The 26,600-nt window shown below is 59.6% G+C and overlaps 3 protein-coding genes across 12 annotated transcripts in view; 2 read left to right on the top strand and 1 right to left on the bottom strand.

The window, feature by feature from the left end:
* Positions 1-784: 784 nt before the first annotated feature.
* On the top strand, positions 785-17,782 carry NHERF1 (NHERF family PDZ scaffold protein 1). The gene is made up of 6 exons (XM_004013137.4): positions 785-1,482; positions 11,623-11,784; positions 12,786-12,939; positions 15,477-15,517; positions 16,623-16,712; positions 16,905-17,782. Exons 1-6 carry the CDS (start codon positions 1,018-1,020, stop codon positions 17,097-17,099), a joined length of 1,107 nt encoding a protein of 368 aa, XP_004013186.2. The 5' UTR covers positions 785-1,017; the 3' UTR covers positions 17,100-17,782.
* A 1,048-nt stretch (positions 17,783-18,830) lies between these two features.
* NAT9 (N-acetyltransferase 9 (putative)) lies at positions 18,831-25,786 on the bottom strand. 6 transcript variants are annotated; one of them, XM_060395021.1, is made up of 9 exons: positions 24,049-24,100; positions 23,354-23,445; positions 22,750-22,854; positions 22,101-22,210; positions 21,413-21,556; positions 20,776-20,835; positions 20,531-20,625; positions 20,262-20,413; positions 18,831-20,201 (listed from the first exon to the last, which is right to left on the bottom strand). In XM_060395021.1, the coding sequence occupies exons 3-9, from the start codon at positions 22,761-22,763 to the stop codon at positions 20,153-20,155; spliced, it is 624 nt and encodes a 207-aa protein (XP_060251004.1). In that variant the 5' UTR covers positions 22,764-22,854; positions 23,354-23,445; positions 24,049-24,100; the 3' UTR covers positions 18,831-20,152. The 6 variants fall into 6 exon arrangements, with proteins under 6 accessions (XP_060251004.1, XP_060251005.1, XP_042112344.1 ...); XM_060395022.1 differs by having other exon boundaries at positions 23,354-23,439; XM_042256410.2 differs by lacking the exons at positions 22,750-22,854; positions 24,049-24,100 and adding an exon at positions 25,699-25,786.
* TMEM104 (transmembrane protein 104) overlaps positions 24,337-26,600 on the top strand; it is a 56,285-nt gene continuing 54,021 nt past the window's right edge. For 2 of the 5 annotated variants that reach the window (XM_027974043.2, XM_027974042.1), the window contains exons 1-2: positions 24,337-24,435; positions 25,235-25,351. In XM_027974043.2, coding sequence (XP_027829844.1) covers positions 25,307-25,351 — 45 coding nt within the window. In that variant the 5' untranslated portion in view covers positions 24,337-24,435; positions 25,235-25,306. Of the gene's footprint in view, positions 24,436-25,234; positions 25,352-26,600 lie in introns of those variants that run through there. The other 3 variants (XM_060395018.1, XM_042256406.2, XM_042256405.2) reach the window with 3 other exon arrangements.

Raw genomic sequence — 26,600 nt, 5'->3', positions numbered from 1 at the left:
TCCTTTTCCCCAGAGATCGGCCCCCTGACTGTGACCTGCCTCTCCCCTGCCCCACCTCCCTAGCCAAAGGCTGACGCCGATACACAGTTGCCCCTGGGTGGCCTGTCTTCGCTGCGCAGTCCCATTGAAGCCTTGGGCGCTCTGCTGGACCTTCACACTGTCCCAGCGAAGATGGGAGCCCGCAACCCTACTAGCAGGCCCTGCACTAAGCGCCCCACAAACTGGAAAATATTGTTATTCGAACCACTTTCTTGGGTCCGAGGTGGGCCTGGACCACAGTAAAACTGCGGGGACCACGCAGCCCCGGAGCCGGATTGCTTTTCCTAGCAACAGTCGCCCCCACCCTCACCCCCCAACTGGAGATGCACAGTTTGGCTGAAGGCTGTTAAAGCCTCAAGGTCCTTTACCCGAGGGTTGGCGCGCTCAATCCCTGATGCAGGTGGTGGTGGTGGTGGCGGACGGAGTAAGGGGGGTGGAATCAGAACCGATCTTGCGAGCCACCCAGCCCGGTACCAGGAACCCGCCCCGCACCCAGCGCCCCTCCCCGGGCCTGCACTCCGGACACTCAGTAACAAACACTTCCACTTCCTGAGCGCTCTTTCTTCTCCCGCCGCGGGGCGCCGAGCGGAGCCCGGAGCCCCGCCCCCTGGTGCTCCCATTGGTCAGGGTCCTTCACCCTGCCTGAGCGCCTCCGTGAGAGGCCTCTGATTGGCCCGCGGCGGTCCACACCCTCCGCGCGGCCCCGCCCCCGGGGTATGCGGCTCGGGCGGTTTCTGGAACGCTCAGTCGCCGCGCGGGGCGGGGATCGGTGTTTGAGTCCCGGCTTCGGCTCCTCGCTGTTCGCCGCCGCGGCTCCCGGCACACCTGCTCGCTTCTTGGCCCGTCCGGCGTCGCCGGGCTGCCCTGCCGCTCTCGCCCTCGCTTCCCGGCCCGCAGGGTGGGACGCGGAGCTGGACCGGCCCGTCTCCGGACCCCGACCGAACACCGCTGAGCGCCGCTGAGCCGTTGCCAGGCGAGATGAGCGCGGACGCGGCGGCCGGGGCGCCCCTGCCCCGGCTCTGCTGCCTGGAGAAGGGTCCGAACGGCTACGGCTTCCACCTGCACGGGGAAAAGGGCAAGGTAGGCCAGTATATACGGCTGGTGGAGCCCGGCTCGCCGGCCGAGAAGTCAGGACTGCTGGCCGGAGACCGGCTAGTGGAGGTGAACGGCGAGAACGTAGAGAAGGAGACCCACCAGCAGGTGGTGAACCGCATCCGTGCCGCCCTCAACTCCGTGCGCCTGCTGGTGGTAGACCCGGAGACCGACGAGCGGCTGCAGAAGTTGGGCGTCCAGGTCCGGGAGGAGATGCTGCGTGCCCAGGAAGGGCCCGGGCAGGCCGAACCGCCGGCCGCAGCCGCCGAGGAGCGAGGGGCTGGCGGCGAAGATGAGCCGCCGGCCGCCGCGCCGGAGCCTCGCGAGGCCGAGCAGAGCCATCAGGAGCGGGTAAGTGCGGGCCCGGGCCTCGCGGGGAGGCTGGATGGAACCGGGGGGGAATGAGAGTAGTGGGGAGACCCAGGCGCCCGGGATGCCCAGCCCTGCTCCCCGCCTTGTCTTTCTGAAACTCGATCTTCGGAGGCGAGACTGCTTCCGCCCGCCGACTGGGCCAGCTGGCAGTTACAGTCTTGAGGCTGCGTCCCACGACCCCTACGTCCCATCCCCAGGCTGGGCTGGGACCCTGAGCGCCTTAGGGAGTGAAGGTGAAGGAGGGCGGCTCAAGGAAGCCCAGTCTCCCTTTCCTCCACTCTGTTGGTGGCTGTCTGCTCCGATCCTTTGGGACCCCCAATTCCACCCCTCCTCCGAGTGGCCAGCTCCCTCCACGGGCCCCTGGGGGTGGTAAATGAAGCGGCCCGACTTCGAAAAGCCGGAGGAATAACCAACCACCCTCTTTCTTTGTGGAGCTGCAGCGGTGGGAGGAGAAGGGGAGGGGAGGGGGCCCTTTCGCCCCTTCCCCGCAGCCCGCTAGCCTGTGTATCATTAACTTCAGCCCGGTGGACTTCATCCTCCTGAAGTCCAGCGTGACTTCTAAGAAAGAAGCTCCACCATCTGCAGGAGATGTGTGGGGGCGGGGCTGAGGGAGGAGGTGCAGGGGCGTCTGGTCCGGGGGTGGTGGCAGCTCTGCCCCCAGGAGGATTTATGATTCTCAGGAATGTGAGGAGTAAGCTAGCTCCTATCTGGGAGCAGGAGGGAAGACCTTGGAGAAGTGGCTGGCTGTGGGGGTGGGGGGCGGGACAGCAGCCAGGAGGTCACCACGGGCAGGTGGTCTTGCCTGGCACCGGCTGTCTCACTCCAGGCCCTGGACAGCAAGCAGGCTGGTTGCTTTCTGCCCACGCTGGGTGTTTATAACCCCAGCCTGGATCAGCTGCAGGAGGGGCAAGGAGAAACAGGACTTGTACTGAGCCTTCCTTGCCCAGAGAGTGGGGGCGGCCTTAAGGTGAGACTGGAGGGAGGAGAGTCGGGGCCTCCCCTGGGCCTCTTCGGCTTCACCAGCTCTCCACCTGTTGGCAGGGGTGTCCGTGGTACCGGTAGGAGCCTCCCGTGACACAGAAAAGGCACAGTTCAGCCTTTCAGTTTGAAGGTGGAGCCCGAGAGGACCAACTGGTTTGGTAGAAGTGAGGTCACCAGGAGCTGGGAATGCCAAGGCCACTGGGTGACCACTTCCTGCCGCCGCCAAGCTGGCCTTGGCAAGGGTGGGGGTGGGGTCAGAGCACCCCGGCAGGGGGTTGACCCCAGGGAGTAGGAACTCATGATCTCTGGTCCCAGACAAATCCAGTTTGAACTTTGTGCCGAGGGCACCAACTTAGCATTCCTTTTTTTTTTTTAATGGACTTTGGCACTTGCACAAGTAACTCCCCCCTCCCCCGCCAAGTTGCAGTCCTGTTCGGCTGGCTCCTCCCACTGCCCTTTCGGTTTTGCTGCTAGGGGTGGGGGACGCAGAGGCCAGGATGGAGGCTTGACCTTCCACGTGCGCTCCCCCGCCAGGCCATCTGAAAAGCAGCAGAGGTTGGCTCCTGCTCTCTGGGCGACCACAGAATGGGGTTTCCCCCAGGTCGGGGTGTGACCCCTGCATCCATGTGTATGCTTTATCCAGCCAGTTCCTCCAGCCATTCCCTGGGACATCACCAGGCCTCTTGGGATTTGGGGTCAACAAGAGAGTCAGAATTTCTCTGAGCATTGGTTCTGCCATCGATAAAATGAGAGCGCTGGATTCCAGGGACACCTGCCTTCTCTAGGATTTTACAAATAATAATACGCTTGAGCCCCTAGTGGGAGCTGGACTGAGCTCCTTGTGCGCCCAGGCATTTGAATCCCAGCCACGACCCGGGATCTCCCTTAGCCTCTGTGTAGCCGCTCAGCAGTGTTAAGCCCCTCTGGTAGGAAATTCCTGTAAAGTTTGGTATGGTGGGCATGCAGGTGACTCACCCTGTCTTTCAAAAAAACATAAGTTAATAGCCACAAGAGTTCATTGTTCCCCAAGAAGACGGGGGCGGGGGCGGGGTCTGTATAAGGGATGCATACAGCTTTTGCATGTTATTGATTACTTTGAATCTGAATTAACTTATGGGGGCTGTCATGACATCTTCCTTAGTTCTCGGAAGTGGAAAAGGTTTTGGTGGGGAGTTGTCAAGCAGAGAGAGTGGCAGGTGATATCTCATTGGGAGGAGCAGCCTGGGTCAACAACAGTTCAGGACAGAAGGCAAAGAGGTTAGCACTGGTCTTGGAGAAAGGTGTAGGGTGCTTCCAGCCCAGCTCACGTCCACCCCGGGGAGAGAGAGCCACAGCACCCCTGCTCAGCTGTACTCGCTGAGCCATCTCGAGCCAAGTTTCTCTGAGCTTCCATTTCCTCTCGTTTAATTCAGGAGTGACAGCAGCGGCCTCGTGGGGTTGGCGGGTTACATGAGGATGTCTGTTAAGCCAGTAGCTCAGAGCCTCCACTAAGTAAGCACTCAGTGAACGTTGGTGGCCAGGCTGTGGGTTAATAAACATGTCACAGTGATGATTACACGCTCACCCAAGGGGGCAGCCAGGCCTGGATCTGCCCCTCCCGTTGGGCACGGGCAGCTGTGGCCAAGCCTGGCATCCCTAGATGCTCAGTCTGGGATCACTACTGTTGAATAATCAGCTCTTCACAATCTGGTCGCCTCGCTCCCGCACTGCCCCTCTCGGACACCCCCAGCCCACCGAGCCACACCAAGGCCGGATTCCCTCCCAGCGTGCCATGCACTTTGAGTCTCCGCACCTGATATTTGCACTCGCCGCGCCACCTCTGGCCAAGTTTCTCTGAGCTTCCATTTCCTCTTGTTTAATCTGGGGGTGACAGCAAGCCCTTGGGAACCCTCGGTCCCCTTCTGTGCCGGGCAGGCTCCCCAAGACCACTCAGCTTCCAGGTGGCCTTTCTTCTACCGCACAGGCAACACAAGCTGTCTTGCCTCACCTCTGCCTGCTCCTTGTCCTTCCACCTTTTCTCACCCTCGAATGCCCAGTATCTGAATCATCTGTTCACCTCTCCTCCCCCTCCTCGTTCAGAGTCCCAAGGGCAACAGCTGGAGCTTATTTATGTTTATCACCCCAGCACTGTCCAGGCTCAGGGCAGGGAGGGACTCAATAAATAATTTTTGCATGAATGAGTGAGTGCTGAACAGCCTTGGGGGACCTTTGTCCTAGGTCATCTCAGCCCAGCCCACCTGGGCCTGCTTGTGCCTAGAGAGCACACCCAGAGATCGGAATTCCAGATAGAGCTTATTGGCTTTTTCTTGCCTACTAGCAGCTTCCATTTTAAAACCAGAAGTCTGGGAATGCCAGCCCTGCTGCCCACTGGCTCTGGGGCCCTGATGGTTCATCATTCCCTGCAAGCCTCAGCTTCTTCCTCTGAAACGGGGAGAGAGGCTCCCAGCCTGCAGAGTTGTCGGGGAGATTTGATGAGATGATGGGGAGGAACGGGAGTGTAAGTGCCCAGCTGGGGGGTGGGTTCCCGCCACACCTGACGCTGATCCCAGAGGCAGAGACCGGATAGGCACCCCAGGTGGCACAGTGCGGGGTAGGCACGATTCGCTGGCAGCCTCCAACCTCTTTCCCAGGTTTCATCTCCCACGGACCGGACCGAGTTGGAGCAGGCCAGAGCAGAGGGGGATTTGAGCTGCGGGGTGTTTGGATTTGAAAGGGACAGGGTGGGATGGTTTCTGTGTCCTTTCCTCCTTTTAAGCCACATACTTGGGATTTCTCACTCCCCAGGGATCACCCTCCACCCCCACCCCCACCCCTTATCTTCTGGTTCCTATTCAATCCTGGAGACATTCTCCTGGAGAGAGGAAAGGGGCTTCCTTCTCAAGGAACCCTGTCATGTCTCCATGGGGGCTCTTCTCTGCCTCCCTAGGCTTCCCATCCACTGGCCCCCAAGAATGTGGAGGGGTTAGGAATTAGAAAAGAAGGGGCCTCACCAAGGTTATGTGGATGCTGCAAGCCTCTTAGAGAAAGCAGAGCTCTAGTAATGGGAGCTCAAGGCAGAGAAAGAAACCCACATTACTCCTGAGTCTGCTAATCGCCCGGCCCTGTGCCCTAAAGATAATGATACAAATTCCATTGTTCTTCCCCCCACCACCACCACAACCTGGCAAATTAGGTATTATTTTCTCCATTTTGTAACTTGATAAATAATACATGGTAGCTATTATCTGTGTCTGGCAACGTGCTCTGTACTAAGCACGCCTTACTTATCTCAGTGAATCCGCACGACCACCCTGTGAGACAGATTAGCCCTATTGTCTGCATGTGGAGGCTGAGGCTCCATCGGTTCAGGGGGTGGCCCCTGGCTTCTGAGCTAGTGAGCCCTAACCTTGCAGCAGAGCGGTGTCTGAGAACCCCGCTCACTCTGACTCTGCCCATCACATTCTGAGCCACACCAAGGCCATCGCATAGGCCCAAGTTCAGGCTGCTGGAACCAGCTCCCTGCAAGGGTTCAGGGTTCCCAGGTGCTTCTGTCTCCAGGGGACACGGTCAGGAAAGGTGTCAGCCCTGATGGAAGGCGTTGGCCCAGAAGGGGCAGGCTCCAGGGCCCATCCTTCTTGTGTGATGGGCCTGGCCGAGAATGACCCAGTCCGTACCCTCATCTCCAGGGCCTGAGAGCTGCCCTTGCTGGCTCTGGGGCTCCCCTGTAGCACAAAGGACCCCCACCCCCATCCCGCTCCCACCCACAGAGGCCTGCCTTGACTGTTGGGTTAGATCTGGGTTCTAGGATCACTCACGGCTGTGGGACTGAGGCCAGGGCTCTGACTTCCCAGGGACAAAGGCTCCAGCCTCTCTCTCTGCTTGTTAGAAGGCCGTGATGCCCAAATGAAACAGCAAAGGCCGTGGGGATGTAGGAATAGTTGAGAGTGAGGCCTCTGGGCTCTGTAGAATGGGCCTTTTCGGCAGCCACTGGCCACACGTGACTCCGAGCACTTAAAGTGTGCTAGTCGAAATTGAGATGTGCCCTAAGGGTAAAATATCCCCTTGCTAACTTTTCACTAGATTACCTGTTGGAATGATGATATTTTGGATATGTTGTGTTAAATAAGGTTAAAATTGATTACTCGTGTTTCTGTTTTACTCTTTAATATCGCTGCTAGAACCTTCTCAGTTACCGACATGAGTGGCATTCTGTTTCTGTGAGACAAGCTGCTCTAGTTGTTGTTCTTTAGTTGCTAAGTCATGTGCAGCTCTTTGCAGCCCCTTGGACTGTAGCTCGCCAGGCTCCTCTGTCCATGGGATTCTCCAGGCAAGAATACTGGAGTGGGTTGCCATTCCCTTCTCCAGGGATTGAAGCCTTGTCTCCTGCTTGGCAGGCAGATTCTTTACCTTGCCACTCTAGATCTGAGCTCAAAGTCTAGTCTACCCTGTTCTCCCATCAGCTGCGTGTACTTGAGCAATTTATGCTGTCTATTTGAACCCGGCTTTCCTCCACTGTGAAGTGAGGGTGGTAATACCTTCCTCGAAGAGTTATAGTTGAGTTTTAGGGAGAAAATACACTTAAAAGCCCCAGTGTGGTGCTTGGCCCATAGCAAGTGCTCATTAAAGGCCAGCTGCTCTTTGTTATTTCAGTAGAGTCCCAGTTTCACAAGCTCCAAGAAGGTCCTTACAGAGCCTCTTGGGACCGCCCACGGGAGTTAAATCCAGCGACTTCTGGGAGGAGGGGGAGGGATGAGAAGGGTGACGGGCAGGCAGGCATGGGGCGGCCAGCCTGGATGGTGTCCAGCCAGGCAGCAGCCCAGGTACCAGGCTGCTCCATCCCAGGCTTGCCCAGCCCTGGGGAGACCTGAGCCAAACGCTCCATCGGCGTGTCTCCGGCCAGCACCAGGAGAGAAGAGCGGGGGGGGGGGGGGGGGCACCTGGCTCAGGGCCCTTGGGGGGCAGTGTCAGAGCGCTAGTCCCCCTGTTATCACCTGGATCCCACCCTGTGAGGCTCCATAGAGAGGCCTTCCTGCTGAGAAGCAGCGGGATCAAGGGCCAGAGTCCCTTCTTTTTCCACAAAGTGTGGCTGTCCGGCATTCCTCAGTGTGTGCAGACCTTGGGTAGGGGTCTTCTAGGGTGAAATACATGAAGGCACATCGGGGTCAGAGGTCATGGGTCAGTGGCAGCCAAGCCCTTGGTCATCCCTCCCTTTGGGTGAGGAGAGGATGCTTTCAGCCCAGAGCCCTGGGCCCTGGCTTGCGGTCTGAGCTCCCGGTCACTCCGCAGCCTGCCCTAAAAGACAGTGCCCCCACGCTGCCGGGTCACACGTGCCCCCCCAGGCAGAGCCGCCTCCTCCACCCTGGTTTCCTTGAAGAGCTGGCGCCAGGCGCAGGCCGGTCTCCAGAGCAGCCCTGGCCCCTTCCCCCCAGTATCCCCACCCCTCCCCCACCAGAAGGACCAGGTCTCCCTGTCTCCACCACCACCCCCACCCATCCCCCCTTGCTGAGGCCAATTCCCTAGCTGGGGGCAGGAGGTACCATTCTTATCTTATTTGCATAAAGCCCTGGCTGGCTGGGCTGGGGGAGGGGCAGTGGTGACCAGTCACCTCTGTCCATTCCCCTGGCCAGTGGTTGCCTCCCCAGTGGTCTTCCTGCTCCTCCAGCCCCACCTTTTGAGACCCAGAGCCAGCAAGCCTGGGGGATATTTTCTGTAGGGCTCATCACCATGGCGTCGGCCAGGGAGGGGCTGGCCCAGTGGGGCGTTGGCCCCCCAGCCTCCCCTCCCTGGGGAGGAGCAGGGAGCAGCCCAGCCTGCTCTCTCCCCAGAGACGGTCACTGGGATTAGGTATCGACTTTCCCCAGCCTCCCAGGTGGCTGCTGATGGTGCCTATTGAATTCCGTGCCCAACGCCTGCTCCCTGGGCCGCGTGGGTGGAGGTGACTGGGCGGCCACTCGGGGATGGGGCTGGGCTCCCTGGGGGTTGGGGGGAGGTGGTGCAAGAGCAGCCGCCAGGCCTGTGCAGGGTTTGGGACCTCCTGAGACCAGGAGGGTGGGAGAAGTCCGCAGGAGAAGAATCTGGAGGCAGCGCTCCTGGAGGGGTCTTTTCCAAAAATTGCTTCTGTTATTGTCCCGGGAGTGAGAGATTTGTCCACCCGCAGCCACCCCAACCCATTTGCACAGCCCCTCAGCCACCGCTGCCTCTCTCTTCTCACTTCTCTGCCAGTCTCCTCGCTGAGCACATCCTGATTTTTTACTCCCAAGCTGCATGGTCACTTGAGACCCACCTGAGTCTCTGAACACTCTGTGGCCATATTCCCCTCGAAGTCACCCCACCTCCAGCGCGGACCCCTCTGGAGCTGCAACCACAGCTCAAGGCCACTTGTGAGCTCCTGGGGGGCCCCATACCGGGCCCAGGTATCCCCTTGCCCCAGCTCCAGGGGCCCAGGCCCAGAGCAGCGGTGGCCAAGCTCTGGCCAGTGCCTGAGCTCTCCGCATCTTCCCAGTGTGAGACCTCAGGGAGCTGCCCCAGGGCTCCAGACAGCACCAGCCTCCGCCAGGCTCCTTTGATGACTGACTCAGCAGCTGGCAGTGACAGTTCTGGAGGCAGCTGGAGGAGGGGTGGAGAGAGACATGGGAAGGAAGGGGAGCCTCCTGCCCAGTCTCCGGAGGCTCGGGAAGGTAGGAGCTGGGTGGGGTTCTATACTAGCCTGAGCGCCTCGGAAAATGCCTGGGGTTTCCTGGGCCCCTGGAGGGGGATCTACCACTTCCTGAGATCCTCATGGCCTGGCAGAGGACCGTGAGGTGCAAAGGACCGGTCCCCAGGCAAGGGTCCCCAGGGTGCCAGGTGCTCTGGATCAGTAAGGGAAGCCACCAGGCCTGCCTGCTCCCAACCGAGCTGCCCTCCCCGGAAGGAAGCCTGTGGTTTCATCATCTCCCCGCCCCTCCCAGCAGAGGCTGCAGCCCGAGTTTGCAGCTCTTGCCCAAGTGGGCCTCCTCCCAGTCTAGGCTTTGGGTCCTGCCGTGGCAGGGCCCATGGGTTTCCAAGTCAGAGTCCTGGGTGGAGTCCTGGCTCCTCCACCATGGCGCTCAGGCCATGGGCTTCACGTCTGGGGTCTCACTTTCACCATCTCCAGGATGGGGGTTAGGGTTAGGGTCCTAACCCACGGGAGGGAGGCTCTTTGGAGTCAGGGGCGGCGGGAGGGGCAGGAGACAGCGAGCCACCCTCTGGCTTCCCGTGATTCACCCTCCCGCTTTCACCTCAGGGTGACAGCGGAGCGCTGCCTGCAGAAAGCCGAGCCTCCCCATGGCAGCAACTGGTCGGACCTGTTCCTGCTCCCCCTGGGCCTGGGGGAGGGCTTAGCTTGAGGGGAGAAGAGCCTCACTTACTCCCGGAACTGGATGGGGGGTGGCAACCAGCAGGGGGCTGCCGTGGGGAGTCCCTGGGGCGTGGGCCCCCCTCCCCTTTTTCATGCTCACGTAAGTGCCTCTGCCCGTCTGGGATGCCCAGACTGGTAAAGCCAAGCCTAACTGTCACCTTGCCCTCCTTCCGGTCTGGGCCTCTCCACACCCCCTGTCAACATCCTGAAGCTGAAAGGCCCGCCCAGGCCTCTGAAGGAAAGCAGAGTCACCCTCCCCACCCCCTACTCCCCCATCCTCCGCAGAGCCGAGGGGTGGGGACTGAGTCCACCGCAGGTGGCAGCTGCCTCCTGGGCCTGGCAGGTTGGGGCAGGAGGCCTGTGGGTCCTCCCCACCCCACCCCTCCCTTGCCTCCTCTCCCAGCTGGGCAGCGAGGTTTCAGAACGACCAGCACCCCACCCTCGGAGTCTCACCTCTCCGCTTCCTGTGACTGTGTCCATCGGTATTAGCAACAACGGGGGCGTCCCCACATGCACAGGGGTGTGGGGTGCTCAGGGGCTCCCACGTATGTTAACTGGACCTCCTAGCAACCCTGGGAGGCAGGTGGCACTAAGAACGGTCTATAAACAAGGAACCAAAAGCTCTAAGAAGGAAATGACTTGCCCCAGGTCACTGAGCCGGGAAGCTGGAAGCTGGGCCAGGGCCCTGACTTCGGCTTTTGCTCTTTGCCTGGCATCCGGGTGATAATCCCAAACTGGCAGGCTTGGGGGCCAGGGGAGAGGGAACCCATGTCTGTCCATGGGCTCCAAGCTCAGGCCACCTCAGCTCCCTCCATCATGTAAACGTGCCCTCGGGCCACAGCTGCTGAAGCTGGGCTGAGGATGGTGGGAGCTGAGGGTCTGAGTGTTTGCACACAGCCTGTCTGTGGGCTCTTGGCAGGCCCTCTCCAGGTCGCAGCCGCACGGGGCTCCCCGCAGTCCAGCCCTGCTTTCCGCCGCCCCCTCCCCGTTCAGGCTCCCTGGGACCCAGCAGGCTCTTTGGGGTTCTGTCACTACCTTTGTCCTCGGCCTTGCTTCTGCTGGTGGGACGTCCGGGACCCCTGGCTGTGCCTCCCTCAGCCCCGTGGTCATCTGGCTCCCAGCTCCCTTTAGGTGGGGCGTTTGGCTTGGTGGGGACAAGCCAGGAGTCCATGTAGGCGAGGGAAGGCTTTACTGTAAATATGTATGCCAGCTCTGAGTAACCACCTGCCCTTGCTTCCCCCTTGCAGAGAGGATGGTACAAAAGGGCTGGGGGTCCCTGGTCACTGTCCCAGGTACTCAGGCTGGCGGGGATGCTACCAGGAGGGAAGCTGACCAAGCCATTAGCTAGGAGGGATGAGGTAGCCATCAAAACACCAAGATAAAGGGACTTCCCTAGCGCTCCAGTGGTTGACTCGACATGTCCCATGCAGGGGCATACGTTCCATCCCTGGTTGGGTAACTCAGATTCCACATGCCTCTCGGTGTTGCCAAAAAAATAACATGATTAACCTTAGAATGTCAGAAAGGCAGAGTCCTGAGCTAGTCTGCCCCCACCCCTCACTTGCCGAAAGAGGGAATGGTGGCGCGTACTCAGGGGCAGCTCTGTGCCCAGGGGCGCCCAGGCAGGTTGCGGCAGGGCAGGGTCCCCGGCCAGCATTCTCTCTGGCTGCTGGAGGACCTGAGGAGCCTCTCTCGGTCGGAGGGGATGGGTTCAGGCACAGAGCGGGGAGGGCGGCGCCCTGGGCCGGTGTGGAAGGACCACGGCCCCTCCTTTCTCCCCACAGCGAGAGCTTCGGCCTCGGCTCTGCGCCATGAAGAAGGGCCCCAGTGGTTACGGCTTCAACCTGCACAGCGACAAGTCCAAGCCAGGCCAGTTCATCCGGGCTGTGGACCCAGACTCGCCTGCCGAGGCCTCGGGGCTCCGGGCCCAAGACCGCATCGTGGAGGTAACGTGAGGCTTCCTGTCCCCTTCCCAGGCTCCTCCTTCCTGACAGCCTCCTCCACGGCAGCCAACATATCACCTGCTCCCTGATTAGCCCTTGAGGCCCGGACAGCCCGTAGATGCTAGAGAGAGGGTGGGAGGGAAGGGGAGAATGGGGTAAGTGGGCACGAGGGAAGGAAAGAAAGATGGGGATTCCCTGGTGGTCCAGTGGTTAGGACGCCACACTTCCTCTCCTGGGTCCTTGGTCAGGGAACTAAGATCTCACGAGCTGCGACGTGCGGCCAAGAAAAAGATTTTTTAAAAAGGAAGGAAAGATGGGTGAGCGGATGGATGGACAGACAGACAGGTGAACTGATTTCTTTCCTGTTGGCATCTCCTGTGGGCTCTTCTTCGCCGGGCAGACACGCTCAGCGGCCCACAGTTCCCGCATCCGTCCAGGGAGCTGCCTGGGGCCACAGCCAGTTTCCCGCTCTCCGAGACCTCCACACCAGCACAGGGACAGGGCGGGGCTGGGGGCCATGAAATCCGTGCCCTGAGTGGGGCTGGCAGGCACCCTCTTGCACCCTTGTGCTTTGCCAGTCAGAAGAGGAAACGCGAACCCAGGGCCTGGGGCAGGTCCCAGAATCTCAGTCTTAGAGCCTTAGAGCTAGAAGATCAGCTCTCCCAAGACGTCTCAGTTTACATGCGAGCAAACCAAGGTCCAGGCAGGGAAGTACCTAGAAAAGCTGGGGCCCAACCCAGGCCTCCCAGACCCTTCCCAAACCGTCTGTCACAGCTGTGTTTGTTCAGTCTCGGCCGGTATTTTCTTTGGCTTTTCCCACGTGTCCTGCCTCCCCATCCAACCGTCAAGTGGGAGGACCACTTGGCCTGGTTCAGGGCTCTACAGGTGGGGATAGGGGGCTGGGGTGGGCACTGCGTGTTCCCCAATTGCCAACCAGCTGAGCCGTCACCTGCCCCCCACCCAGAACTGAGACCTGTGTGGATAACCCCTGCCCCCACCCACAGGTGAATGGGGTCTGCGTGGAGGGCAAGCCACACGGGGAGGTGGTGTCTGCCATCAAGGCTGGCGGGGACGAGGCCAAGCTGCTGGTGGTGGACAGGGAGACGGACGAGTTCTTCAAGAAATGCAAAGTGATCCCGTCGCAGGAGCACCTGCAAGGTGAGCTGGGCTTGGCAGCCTGAGGCCCCCCTGGGTCAGGAATGTGCTCTGGACTTTATTGGGTCCCACGGGAGGGGAGGTAGGCAGTGTGGGTTGGGGGAGAGGGTCAGGGAGAGGAAGCCGGCATGGGCAGTGGGTTTCTGAGGATGGTTTATGGCTGGGGGGGTCGGGGGTGGGGACCCGCACAAGGGATGGTGAGATGGAATGGGCTGCTGATTCCGCAGAGGGAGGGGACCCCCCTCCTCCCCTGCCCTGCCCAACTCTACTCCTCGCGGTAAGCGCTCAGGGCAGGGCCGATGCAAGGAAACAGTTAACTCTGGGGCGGCTTCCAGCCTTGGCTTGGTCAGATCAGAGTCCAGTGACAGGGGCCCAGTGCCTCCCCTTCCCTTCTCTCAGGTTGTCTTGGAAACCCAGGCTTGCTGGCTCCAGAGAGCGGTGGGTCCCTGGGCCCCTGCCCTCCCTGCCACTCCATCACCCTGCCAAGCCTGGCACCTCCCCCGCCCTGGCCCAAGCCAAACGGGGCAGCCACAGCCCAGGGCAAGGAGGAGCTGAGCCGTGCTCTGCTCCCTGGTCTGGACCTTCTCCCTGGGAAGATGAAGACAGCTCCCGAGGGGGTGGGAGGCGCTAGGTGGAACCTCTTTGGACTGTGCAGTGGGTGGGGCTTCCTTGAGGGTCAGATGTGGAGCACAGGGGTCCACACAGAGGTCTTGCCACAAATTCAGATCGCCAGCTTGGTGGGGCCCAGTGGGTCCTGGGGGTATCCTGGAAGCCACTAGCAGACTCCAGTCATGGGAGGTGGGTACCACTGTGCCCTTGTCTCCCAAGTTCATGGAAAGCAGGTAAGTCTGATAATCCCCATCCTCACTAGGGGGAAAGCTGTGGCCCCGAGAAGCCCCCAGCCTTGCTCTTGGCAGTGTGGTGTGGGAAAGGGAAAGTGCTAGTCGCTCAGTCCCACCTGACTGTGGTCTGTAGCCCACGAGGCTTGTCTGTCTGTGGAGTTCAAGGGCATGGGTCACCATGCCCTTCTCCAGGGGATCTTCCTGACCCAGAGATGGAACCCAGGTCTCCTGCATTGGCAGGCAGATTTCCTACCCCTGAGCCACCAGGGAGGACCCAGTGTGGGAAGACAGCTGAAATCTGGACTCCACTTGGCTGCTCCTCTACCTTCCCCTGACTCCCCCAGCACCCTTCTCCCCCGACTCCCAAGTCATCAACCCTCTCTCTTCCTGGCTGGGGAGGAAGGGCCCTGGGAACCTCCATGACTGCAGCCTCTGATCAGAGGGTGTTCCCCCTCCCAAGTGCATGTAAGTCTGCGCGTCCCCAGCCACTGCCTCCTGCCCAAAGCTGGGCAGCCCACGGCTCACAGGTGAGCGGGTGCAGTGGAGGGTGAGTCAGGGTCCCTGTGTCCCCTGCCCAGCCACTGTGGGAGGGCTGGACGAGAGGTGTGCCTGCCCAGTCCAGGGCAAGGAGAAAGACGTACCCTGACCTTAAGCTATGAGTTCAGAAGAAACCCACCCAGGCTGACCTGAGAGGGAATAGCCCCCTTTGCGGCCAGGTGGGGTGTCTACCCTGAGCAAGGCCTGGGAGGGTGACCCCAGGCCGTGTCCCTGCCCTCTGACCCCACCTGTCGCCACCAGGTTCCCCCTTGGCTGGGGGACGGCACGCCCAGGACTCTGCCCTGAGCCCTGGGGCCCCCTCCATCCCCACACTGGCCAGGAGGAGTTGGGGTTCTTTCGCAGCTGGTGCAGGTGATAATCATAACCAGGGCGTGGTCCCAGTTCTGTTGACACAACCATCACCTAGGAAGCATTCGAAAAATACTGATTCCTAGGCCTGTCCCAGACCCACGTAGATAAACACCTTGGTGTCAAAGCCCAGGGATCTGTATTTCTAACCAGCATCCCGGGTGGTTGGGAGGCAGCTGCCTGGAATTTCAACCCTGTCTACAACAGCGCTTTTTTCAAACAGCTCCTTACTCATCAGTGGTTCTTGGGATTAATTAAGTAGGCACCTTTCTTCCTTTTTTTTTTTTTTTCAACTTTTTATTTTGTATTGGAGTGTAGGCGATTAACAATGTTATAACAGTTTCAGGTGAACAGCTTAGGGGCTCAGCCATACATATACATGTATCCATTCTCTCCCAAACTCCCCTCCGGTCCAGGCTGCCGCGTAACACTGAGCAGAGTGCCCTGTGCTGTGCAGGAAGTTCCTGTCAGTTCTCCACTTTACATATGCAGTGCGCACATGTCCATCTCCAGCTCCCCAGCCGTCCCTCCCCCATCTTTTTAATCAATCTGAATAGGAAATATCAAAGAGCCTTGCGATGTAGTAAAGGCAAGTTGTTTTGTTAAATGCTAGTCTGAGGCTGCTGGGTTGCCAGAATGTCCGGTGTACTATAGTGGGGGGCAGTCAAGAGACTTAAACACTGAGCTTGGGGAACAAGGTCGAGTGGTCTACCCAAACCCACGACCCCCGCCTTCCGCGCCCCCCTCCGTCCACAGCTTCTGACTCACCTGCGCTCTCCTCTTCCCATCTAGGTCCCTTGCCTGAGCCCATTACCAACGGGGAGATCGAGAAGGTAAAGGCAGAGCCCTGATGCTTCTCGGGCTCAGTCCTGGGGCTGCGGGAGGTGGGGGAGGAGGCGTGGTTAGGAGGAGGACAGGGTCTGGTTCAGGTGGAAACCTCGTGTCTCCTGGCAGCTGTCTCCTGAGCCCCAGGCCGTGTAAGGGCCCCCGCTTGGGGCCGAGGCAGAGGGGACGGGGCCGCCTGGCCAGGCCCTCCGCAGCCACCATCCTGGGTGATGGGCCCCGCCTCCAGCTCCCCACCACACAGGAGGCCATTCTTCCCCCCAAGAACAGAGCGGCAGTGTCTGCCCGCCGCCTGCCCAGGCCCTGCTACTTCCAGTCTGGGTTGGGAGAACAAAGCCCCTCCTACCCAGGCCGAAGGGAAGAGGAGGCAGTGGGGGCCGGGGGAGAGATGGTGCAGCCCAGTGCCAGCTGGGGCCACAGGAACCCAGGCAGAAGCGGAGTGCCCAGTTGCAGCCCAAGGCCTGGGCTCTGGGACAGCGCCCTCAGGGTCAGACTATGGGGTGAGAGGGCTCCTCGGGGTCTGCTCTAAGGCTTCCTTTCCCTGGGGTCTCCTGCCGGGGTCGGGGGGTTGTGCAGCAAGAAGGCCCTGAACCACCTGAGCCTTCAGTCACTTTCCCTGTGGGTCTCTCACTCTCCCCCACCTTATTCCCTCGAAGCCCTTCTTGGCTGCTTGAGGGTTGATTTCAAGAATCCGGGGTCAAGTCCAAGAAAACAAGTCAGGTGGGCTGTAGGAGACTCAGGGGGCATCACGGGTGTTCCCCACACCGAGCAGTCTCCCGGCACCCCCACGCCCCAGGAGGCCCCTCTGTGGTCACTGTGCCAAGGAGGAGTCAACTCCAGAGGCTGCCTGGGAGGACAGGGGCGGTGTGAGCCACCCAGCTAGTCCCATGAGGGATGGTCCCACTGCCCTGGATGGTGGAACCTGGCTGCCCTCTGATCCTTGGAAGAATGTGAAAATGTAAATCCCCGCGGGGCCCTGGCAGGCTCAGGCAGGCTCTGGGGTGGATGGCAAGGCTCAGACCGAGGCCCCGTCTTCCCCGGGAATGCCCTTCGTAGCTCAGGCCTGCCCACCCACATGCCTCCTCTCCGTACCAGGAGAACAGTCCTGAAGCCCTGGCCGAGACGGCCTCCGAGAGCCCCGTGCCACCCCTGGCAAGAACCGCCTCCAGTGACACCAGCGAGGAGGTAAGGCTGGGTGGGTGGGGGGTGGCCCCGGGTGACAGCAAGTCAGGCGTCGCTCACTCCTGGCACACCAGCCCGCCGTGGAGGTCACACGCTGAGTCACGTTCTGTTCTCGTGACCTGGCTTCCCCACACATGGCCTCAAGGGAGCACTTCGCCGAGGCACTGAGGCCCGCTCTCTTGCTCCTCTTTGCAGCTGAATTCCCAAGACAGCCCCAAGAAACAGGACTCCACAGCACCCTCGTCTACCTCCTCCTCGTCCTCTGACCCCATCCTGGACTTCAACATCTCCCTGGCTGTGGCCAAAGAGAGGGCCCACCAGAAGCGCATCAGCAAACGGGCCCCGCAGATGGACTGGAGCAAGAAAAACGAACTCTTCAGCAACCTCTGAGCCACACCCCCTGCACCAGCAAAGCCCAGTCCCACACCCAGCCAACTCCCTCTCCCCCACTTACCCCCAGATCAGCACACAAATCAGCACCAGCATCTCCTCTCTCGGCAAATCTGATCTTTCTAGAGAACCATACTCTTCCCTTACCTCCGACAAGGTGACTGTTTTTCTGTCCTGCCCCAGTTAAAAAGCAGACTCTGTGCCCCTCCTCGCTGGGTGCTTCAGCCCACCTGCAGTCCCCCTGCCACTGTCCTGGGACGTCACTGGGACCTCCATCGAGCAAAGATCCTAAGACTGGGCGAGAGGTCACCTTCCCTCCTGACCCCAAGTGATGACCAGGTCTGGGATCTACCAGGGAAGGATTCTGACCACAGCAACATCCTGGAGTGGACTGGGGCCACCATCCTCAGAGCTGTGACTTGGGCATCTTATTTTTGATTTTTAAGTGCAGTACTACAGAGTTTAGAAGGACTTTCAATTCTTGATTAACATGATTTCCCAGGTTGTTGCATCCGGGACGTAGCAGTGGCCTTACCCTTCCTTCAACTTTTTTCTGCCCCACCCCCCACCCCCCCAGAGACCTAGGCAACATGGGGAGGGTTTGGCCACCCCCTGCCCAGCCCTGAGCCAGACACAATTGTAAGGAAATTCTTACCCGAAATTCAACTAGTTTCTCCAAACCACCTTGGCCTCTGTGTGTTCCTTTGCAGCTCTGTCCATGCGTGTCCCCAGAGTGGCCTCGGGCTGAGAGGATGGTCTAGGGCTCCCTAGGACCCCAAGCCCGGAGCCAGAAGTGGGGTGGCTTTAACCAGAGGGCCTTGAGCCTGTAGCCGCTGGGTGGCTAGGCCATGCGTGGGTCCTGTGGGAGGACCCGCCGGGGCCCCTGTGTGCTTGGCTCACTAGGGCTGCCCTACAGGGATGACCAGCAGGGAAATGGGGAGCTTAGGGCCCACGTGCGCAGAGGGAGGGCTCTAAGACCCACCTTGGATCCCAGGAGCGTTCAAAGAGTGAATCCACAATGGAGCCAGACTTGGAGACGGAAGGCTTGGCTTTAATCTTTCTGCCCACAGCCAGGGAGGTGCAGATGCCCAGGCATGGCCCAAGCTGGTGTCCCTAACCCCCCCAGATACTCTCATCTTACTTGGCTGTGGACCTGACTGGGGATGGGGAGGACAGACCTGGCCTGCTGGGCCCTGGGACATGCTTGTGGCAGGTGGGGTGGAAGGGACCTTCCAAGGCTGAAAGGCCCTGCTCCTCCACGGGAGGTCCGGGTCTCTATGCTGCTGACCCAAGGGCATCCTGGACAGCTGCCAGCATGGCCTGCAGGGCCCAGTTCATGGGCTGTCCTCCACCCCACCCAGAGGCCACTCAAGCCAGACTCCTGGGACTGAGAACAAGCAGGGAAGGTCACTATCTGATGACCACTAGAGCTGTTAAGGTTAGAATTCCACCACTGGTAAAGAGAAACCTTCCAAAACCCTTATCACGGCACCAACTGCAGCAGTTAGGCTGGGCCTGGCCTGACCCTACTCACCCTCGCCCCCACCCTGACCTCTGATGGAGGTCCCCGCAGGTGTGCCAGCCCCACCAGGCCCTCCCTACCTCACCTGCTGGGTGGGGATGCCCTAAGGACTTTTGACTCTGATTAAGCTGGCACAGGTGGCTCAGAGGCAACTGTCACTGAGGGGCCTGGCACCTCAGCAAGCAGTTTGTGTGTCAGGTTCAGGCATGTTTCTTTAATGGTTTTATTTATGGTTGTGCAGGGTCTTCATGCGACGGGGGCTTTTCTCTAGCTTTGGCGAGCAGGGGCTGCTCTTTAGGGGGGCGTGAGCTTCTCACCGCGGTGGCTCCTCTTGTTGGGGAGCACAGGCTCTGGTGCCCACAGACCTCAGTACTTCAGCTCCCGGGCTCGAGAGCCCCGGCCCAGTGGCTGTGATGCATGCGCTCAGCTGCTCCGCCACGTGCGGTCTTCCCAGACCAGGGGTGGAACCCACGTCCCCTGCTTTGGCAGGAAAGCCCTCAGGCGTATTCTAGGCTCTAGTTTTCCGCACTCCTATCTGCTGAGAGAGGCCTGGGAGCCAGGAGTCCTCAGCCACAGTGCTGGCTCTGCCATCAAAAGCTCTGGGGCCTCTAGCGAGCGCCTGCCCCTCCCTCAGTCATGTCTGACTCTTTGCCCGCCAGGCTCCTCTGTCCATAGGATTTCCCAGGCAAGATTACTGGAGTGGGTTGCCATTTCCTTCTCCACGAAAATACCCTAGGTGCCCTCAAAGGTCTCTTCTCCAACTGTGTTTTGAAAGCATGCCACCGGATTACGACAGGGCGTGATGAGAGACAGACGTCAACGGCTGTCCCGCTGGCCCTGAGACGCCCGGCTGCCAGTTAAGCGCTGGTTGCCACGCAGCCCGGCCATCTGAGGTCTGTGCCGCGGGCACCCCCTCGTGGCCTCGGCAGGTGGAGCTGCTCCCGGGGCCGCGGGATGAGGCCGGGAGAGCGAAGTGCCTTCAGGAGGCCAAAGCCTGGGGGCCTCCGCTTCCTCCTGCAGCCGGCGGGGGGTGCTCCAGCCACGTGGAGCTGTGTCCAGAACTAACTTACTCCTCCCTCAAAACTGGCTCCAAAGACCAGGACACCCACCACTTTCCCTCCTTCCGTTCCAAACCTCCCGGGGTCACACCCTCCTGCTTCTGCAGAATGACTGAGCACCAAACCCCCACACCGTCAGCCCAGTGAGGGAACAGGGCCAGCTGGATGCAGTGCGCTTTACTTCCGGCCGGAACCTGGGCGGCCCCTCCGGGGAAAAGGGAGGCCCTGCCAGGTCGTAGGCCCCTCTGGTCCCCAAGGCCGCCTCTACCTGCCTCCTCCGCCTGTGGACTCGGGCCATCCACAACAGTCTGAGTCCAGGTTTGGCAGGACGGGCTGACCCTGGAGTAGCCCAGCCACAGCAGCCAGCCAGAGGCAGGCCAAGGCCGAGTCCGGCCCAGAGTCTGAAGGGCCCCACAAGGAGATTCCCAGCCTGGAGTGGGGCCAGCGCACCCTGTGCCCCAGGCTCCATCCATTCACCCGCAGCAGGGCTCCGGGCTTCCATGCCCATCATCACGGGGAGGCCTTCCACACAGCGGCTGTCAGCAGGGCTCCAGGCTTCCACGTCCATCATCACGGGGAGGCCTTCCACACAGCGGCTGTCGGCAGGGCTCCGACGCCCCCTCTCTGTAGGGCTTTTCTTGCACGTAGCTGGTCTGCTCTAGAAGCCACTGTTGCTCCGGCTCACTCATCATCAGTCTGAGCGTCACCTCCTGGAAGACACTGCTCACAGCCACCTATGTGCGCCGGGGACAGAGCAGGGCCAGGCCGGCTAAGTTACAGACCCAGGTCCGAGCACCACCGGGCCCCCTGCCCAGACCCAGGCCTCACCCTCTCACCAGCACCAGCCTCACCTGTTCAAAGTGAAGCTTTCGGAACATCCGGATGCTCGGTTCATTTCCTTGCCCAATTTTAGCCTCAAACTTGGTCAGACCTAGCCTGGTCACTCCTTCGGAAGGGATCAGAGAGGGTAAGCCGCACTATGAATCCCGCCCCCCTCCTCCCAGCACCCTCCACCCCACCTGCCCCCACCCCTGGGCCTGAAGGTTCACCCCCACCCCTCTCCTTCCCCTGGGACCGCCTGCCCAGCCCTCCTCACCATAAAGCATCATCATAAGGACGGCCTCCGTGCCCAGGCCCTGGCCCCTGCAGCTGGGCTCTAGGAGGAATGACAAGAGTCACTGACACTGCATGCCCGGCTCACAACCCTAGGAAGCTTGCAAATACGGGTACCATTCTGCAGATGAAGAGACAGAGGCCCAGAGAAGTTAAACGACTCGCCCAAGGTTCCACAGATGAGCAACACTCAGCAACCTGACCCCCAAACTGACCTCTTCAGCTCAGTGAGCTGCCCCACGAGCACGTGCGCACAGCCCTTTAGAAAGAGGCTGAGGACCACGATGGACACAGAAACGGAGGGCTCCTCACACAGCATAGGAAGATGCTCCAAGGAAGAGCACTGATTTTGGGGGGTCCCCAGTCCACCTCAAAGATGGGGCAGACTGCAGCCTGCAAATCCTAAAACCAAAGGTTAAGTTCACACCCACGTATGAGATGGGAATAAAACGAACCACCGAGGGTGAGCCGCCTGGCTAACAGGGTGCCAAGTGCTGGTCTGCCCAGCCAGGTGCTGGGCTCACCAAGGCCAGGGCCTTGCACCGAGCTCTTTCGGCAGCTTTAGGTTCAGTGGATCGGAGGGCCAGAGGGAAAGGAGGGCAGGGTCAGGTGGAACGAACCTGCAATCATGACCTCGATCTCCCCCAAGGAGGGGTCCCCGACATCCGTGAGGAACAGGTTCACATCTCCCGCCATGCAGCTCTCTTCGCTGGTGCCCGACTGGGCCTGCCACTTCTCTGCATCCAGCACAATGAAGGTACACTCTGAGAAGGGGGGATGGGGTTGTCACCTTCTCCCCACAGGAGGGAATAGGCCAGTCTTCCTACCTAAGCCAGAGAACTAGCCCTGTCTGAGTCTGGCAGAAAAGGGGAGCTGGCGCTTCCTCCCGCTGATTACAAAGCCTGAAAGTGGCCTCCTTCAGGAAACAGTGGCCTTCTGCAAACAGCGACTGCATTCTCAGAGGGGGATGCAACACAAAGGCCGCACTGGGCTTGCAGCAAGGGGCACAAGGGGGAGCGGCCTGATTTACAGCCAGAGCCCCACAAGCTTTCCTTTCTCTAAATCCCTCCAGGCCCGGTGCAGTGAGTGGGGAAGAGAGCAGAAGCACCAGCCCCCACCCTCGGGGTCTGGCTTCAGGGGGCGTCCCAGTCTCAGGGTTTCAGGCACCTCCCCGGCTTTCCACAAAGTGCTTTTTTTTGCAACCTTTCTGGGGGGCCAGCGGGGAATGGGAAAGGAAGGGAACCCAGGACAGCCTCTGGAATCAGCCCTCCCACAACCAGCCTGGCGCAGGCCTCCTCCGCTGCTCACTGTCTGCGTCTTCCCGCCAGCTGCGCTGCATCGCGTACTCCTGCTCCAGGGTCAGCGGCTCCGAGGCCGTCAAACGCCGCAGCTCCTCTGATTTCATCCACTCGTGGTACCTACAGGGGCAGAGGGGCAGCCTTCAGCAAGCAGGACCCATTCAGAAGCCTAAGTCTTGACGTTTTATGAGATGAAGAAACGGATGCTTGAGAGGCAAACCCCTAGGGCTAACAGAGGGCCAGAGAAGACCCAAGAAAGGGTTATAATGGCTCCTATGGCAGAAGGCCGCGGGCCCAGTAGCCAGAGACAGCAGGAGCCAGTCCTATCTGTCCGGCCTCCTCTCCTGTCTCAGGGGTCAGTGCGGAGGAGCAGTCGGAAACTAAACATTCCTCAAATTCCTGAGGAGATGTAATGGCAAGCCAAACTCAGCAAAGAAGGCTGGACAGATCTCCACAAAGGCGGAGTGCCAGAAACCCCTCAAAGGAAAACTACAAGCAGGGAATACACGCCCACAGCACCACCAGCCCCTCTACCAGACATTCGCCAACTGCCACCGCAAGGGCCCCACCCTGAGACTCAGTCCTGGCCGTCCCAAACAACAGATCTCACAACAACCCATCGGCTCAGTTTCAATGGCACCCCACTCCAGTACTCTTGCCTGGAAAATCCCATGGACGGAGGAGCCTGGTGGGCTGCAGTCCGCGGGGTCACGAACAGTCAGACACGACTGAGCGCCTTCACTTTCACTTTTCACTTTCATGCACTGGAGAAGGAAATGGCAACCCCCTCCAGTGTTCTTGCCTGGAGAATCCCAGGGACAACGGAGCCTGGTGGGCTGCCGTCTATGGGGTCGCACAGAGTCGGACACAACTGAAGCAACTTAGCAGCAGCAGCATTCAGTCTCCAAGAACTGAGCCTATTTACTGGCACCAGGGGTGTGGCACTCTTTTACAACCAGGAGAGAAGACAATACCTTTTCTTCCTTACCCACATGTGGTTTACAGAAAGGAATTCCTTGCTGAAAGGTCAAAAAGGAAGCTGAAGGGCTGGGTGAAAGGGGGAAATAGGGGGACCGGTGACTTCCGCCAGGGAGGTCACTGCCCTCTGCTTCAGTTTTCACTTTTCCCTATTTGCAATGACTTCTCACACCAATGTTTCTCCTCCTCAGAGAAAAACAGCCTCTGAGATTTGGGCTAAGACAGGCTGACCCTCCTCGCTGCACCGGAGAGCTGGCTTGCAGCCCATGTCAGGGGAGTAGTTACCTGGGCACATGCTCTGAGGTGTAGGGGACCAGCACCACCTTCTTCCCCAGCAGCAAGATGTTCTGATTCAGCCTCATGGTAGCAGCCTGCAGCTAGCGGGGAGGGCAAAGATTTCAGCACCTGAGTTTCCTCCCACTTAGGGTGGGAACCTGGGCTCTCAATTCGCTAAACGCCTCCAGGGGCTAAGTTGTCAGAAGAGAGCCGACATCCTTCTTCCTTCACAAACCCTTCAGAGAACACGGCCTTTAAACCCCTTGCAAGGAGGGGAACCGGGCTGGTGAAAGATAATTAAACAATCCTGGACTCGCATCTCAAGGAGCCTTCAAGCATGGGCTATCCCTTCCACCCCATCACCCAGAAGGCCTCACACCCAAACCTGAAGATTTACCGAAACTTGCACCAACTTTATCCCATCACTTGCCCCAGTCCTAAAACGCCGCCCCAGACGGTTAATTTTCCGCCCCGTCTTAAACCTGTTTCCAACCCCTCTTCCCAGCGAACCGCCCCCCACACCCCGGGGCTCTCGCGAGCCATCCGGGCCCCATCCTGGGCCCCTTTCGAGGGAGGCGGGCGGAAGGCCTCGATCGCCTGCCCTTTGTGAGGGGCCACAGGCTACGCTTCTCGAGCCCCACGGCCGTTGGGATCCCAGGGACGGCCAAATCCACAGCCGCTCCTTGGCCGGGACAGGCGCCCACCTTTCGCACTCGGCCCCAGCTTCCTTCCCGGGGCCGACGGCCGCCCTCGCTCACGCGCGTAGGCGCGCGCCCCGCCCACTTTCGGTCCGTAGAAGGCGGCCGCCGAGGCGCGCGCGCAGCCCCGCCCCCGTCAGGAGCCCAATCCGCGCCGTGCGCCCCGACCACTTCCGCCCCGCAGACGGCGGCCGCGGAGGCGCGCTCGCAGCCCCGCCCCCGCGAGGCGCCCAATCCGCGCCGTGCGCCCCGCTCGCGGCGCGCGCGGAAAAGGTGGGCTCCCGGCGCGGACGCATGCGCGCTGCAGGCGCTGGTGCGGGACAGCTGGCGCCGGTCGTAGCCTCGGGGATCGCAGGCAGCGGCCGCGGCGGCCCGGAGCCGGCTTCGCTGCAGGTGTCGGGGCGAGAGGCTGGGGGGACGGGGAGGGGTTGGGTCGTGCCCAACTCGGGGCTCCTTCAGGAGAAAGGAGGAAAATAGGGAAAAGGATCGGAGAAGAGCGAGAGCCCCAGGGCAGGTTGGGGGACGTGGAGCGGAGGCCCTGGACGGGGCTCTGGAACAAGGAGTTGGGTTGGGGGGTGGTGACCTCAGAAAGCCCCCAGCCCCTTGCCCCAGGCGGAGGAGACAGTTATTTGGCTGCTCTGTTGCGATCGTGAGCTGGCTGTTGCTGGCATTGAATGGGGATAACAAGAGTGTGTTAAGGAGACACTTGTGCTGGGTGAGACTTAGTGGCATCCGAGGACCCTTAAATCACTTGCAGTCTGAGCGGCAATGAATACATGCCCTGCACAGCCAGGGAAAGGTAGAAAGAGACCACCCAGGTGTCATCATACACGGAGATACTTCTGTCCCCGCTGTCTGGTGCCAGATGTTGAGGCCATAAAGTGTCAGTCGCTCAGTTGTGTCCGATTCTTTACGACTTCACGGACTGTACCCTGCCAGGCTCCTCTGTCCATAGGATTTTCCAGGCAACAATCCTGGAGTGGGTTGCCATTCCCTTCTCTAGGGGATCTTCCCAGCCCAGGGATTGAACCCATGTCTCTTGCATTGCAGGCAGATTCTTTACTGTCTGAGCCACCCAGGAAGCCCCTGAGGCCTTAAGCATCTGATTAAAGGATGGGGAGGGGGTAGCCCTGCAGACATCCCCAGCCGCTGTCTAGGTCCATGAGAAAGCTGAAGTCTGTTCTTTTTCCAGGGAGCCGCAGCAGCTGCCGCCCTAGCGAGGAAGAAACGTTGACCCCCGAGGGACCCTTCCTCACTTTGGGAAATGGCAGGCGAAATCACAGAGACCGGGGAGCTCTATTCTCCCTACGTGAGTTTCACTTTGGGGGCCTAACTTGCCCACATCGGTGCCCTTGGCTTCTAGAGAAGCACACTGCTTCCTCTGGACTGTGCTTGTGAGCCCAGCGGCTTTCACGGCTGGGGTCTGGGAACCCAAGTCAGCAGCAAGCCATGGTGAACAGAGGATGAGAGTCAGATTTGTTAATTCTTTACGTGTTGCTCAGAGAGCAGTCAGGAACACAAAATGGACTTGCTTGCCCCTTATTTTTATCTCAGGGCTGCTGTCTCTTGCAAACTGTGAGGTCAGTTCATATGGATGGGGGCTGTTGACTATGGGTTTTGCTCCACTCAGCAGTTTGAAACCACTTCACTTCTTACCTGAACTTTATGTTGCACAACTTTTATAGTCTTGGATGACGTAAGAGGCAGAGAAAGCACGCGGAGACCTCCAGTTGTGGTTTGCTGGAACCTGTAATTAGAACAATTACAATGATGGATTTCTCACTGTTGTGCGTCTGCGTTACCCTCACATACACTCAGTTTATCTTCTTTGTGTTATAAAAGATTGGTCATGGTTCCATCACGGAGTCCTCTTGCCTGGGTGAATAGTTGAAGGGCTGGAGGATTGGAATAATCAAATGATTGATTCATGTCGTTACCAAGTATTCCAGTGCTGCTGAGTATCCCAGGAAAAGGCAGCACTGCCTTAAGTAGCGAAGTCCTCTTTCCTGAAAGTACAGCTGCCCTGCTTTGCACTTCCCTGGGGATCTATGCTCCTCTGTCTCTGCGAAGTTGTGATGTGATGGATAAGGATCCACCTCTGAGAAGAGCTGACAAAAACCCTCACACCGAGGTCCTGTGCCATTCGTGTGTGACTCCAAGGGCCCCTTCTTCACCTCATTTTTTTTTTTTTTTTTTTGTCTGTGTTGGATCTTCATTGCTACATGGGCATTTCTCTAGTTGTGACCAGCGAGGGGCTGCTCTCTATTTGCAGTGCTTGGACATCTCGTTGCAGTGACTTCTCTTGTTGCAGTGGAGTGCAGGCTCTAGGAGTGTGAGCCTCAGTAGTTGCGGCTCCCGGGATCTAGAGCACAGACTCAGTAGCTGTGGGTCACTGGCTTAGCTGCTCCAGGGCATGTGGGATCTTCCCCGATCAGGGATCAAACCCTCTTCTCCTACATCGGCAGGCAGATCCTTTACCCCTCAGCCACCAGGGAAGCCCCTTCCCCTCATAACTGATCAGGTTAGTCTTTCTTGAACCTTGAAATGGATCGGATTAT

The sequence above is a fragment of the Ovis aries genome, chromosome 11 (genome assembly GCF_016772045.2).
Source record: "Ovis aries strain OAR_USU_Benz2616 breed Rambouillet chromosome 11, ARS-UI_Ramb_v3.0, whole genome shotgun sequence".
Taxonomy (NCBI): Eukaryota; Metazoa; Chordata; class Mammalia; order Artiodactyla; family Bovidae; genus Ovis; species Ovis aries.
The sequence above is the reverse complement of the archived record's forward strand: the minus strand, read 5'-3'. Positions and strand labels throughout refer to the sequence as shown.

What these genes read in the sequence shown, in the direction of transcription:
- NHERF1 (XM_004013137.4), top strand. Translation starts at nt 1,018, where the DNA reads ATGAGCGCGGACGCGGCGGCCGGGGCGCCCCTGCCCCGGCTCTGCTGC. An exon ending in AGCAGAGCCATCAGGAGCGG is followed by an intron (nt 1,483 to 11,622) that starts GTAAGTGCGGGC and finishes TTCTCCCCACAG; the next exon opens with CGAGAGCTTCGGCCTCGGCT. An exon ending in CCAACGGGGAGATCGAGAAG is followed by an intron (nt 15,518 to 16,622) that starts GTAAAGGCAGAG and finishes TCTCCGTACCAG; the next exon opens with GAGAACAGTCCTGAAGCCCT.
- NAT9 (XM_042256410.2), bottom strand. Translation starts at nt 23,430, where the DNA reads ATGAGGCTGAATCAGAACATCTTGCTGCTGGGGAAGAAGGTGGTGCTG. An exon ending in CTGGCGGGAAGACGCAGACA is followed by an intron (nt 21,557 to 22,100) that starts GTGAGCAGCGGA and finishes CCCCCTTCTCAG; the next exon opens with AGTGTACCTTCATTGTGCTG. An exon ending in CCTTATGATGATGCTTTATG is followed by an intron (nt 20,626 to 20,775) that starts GTGAGGAGGGCT and finishes TCCCTTCCGAAG; the next exon opens with GAGTGACCAGGCTAGGTCTG.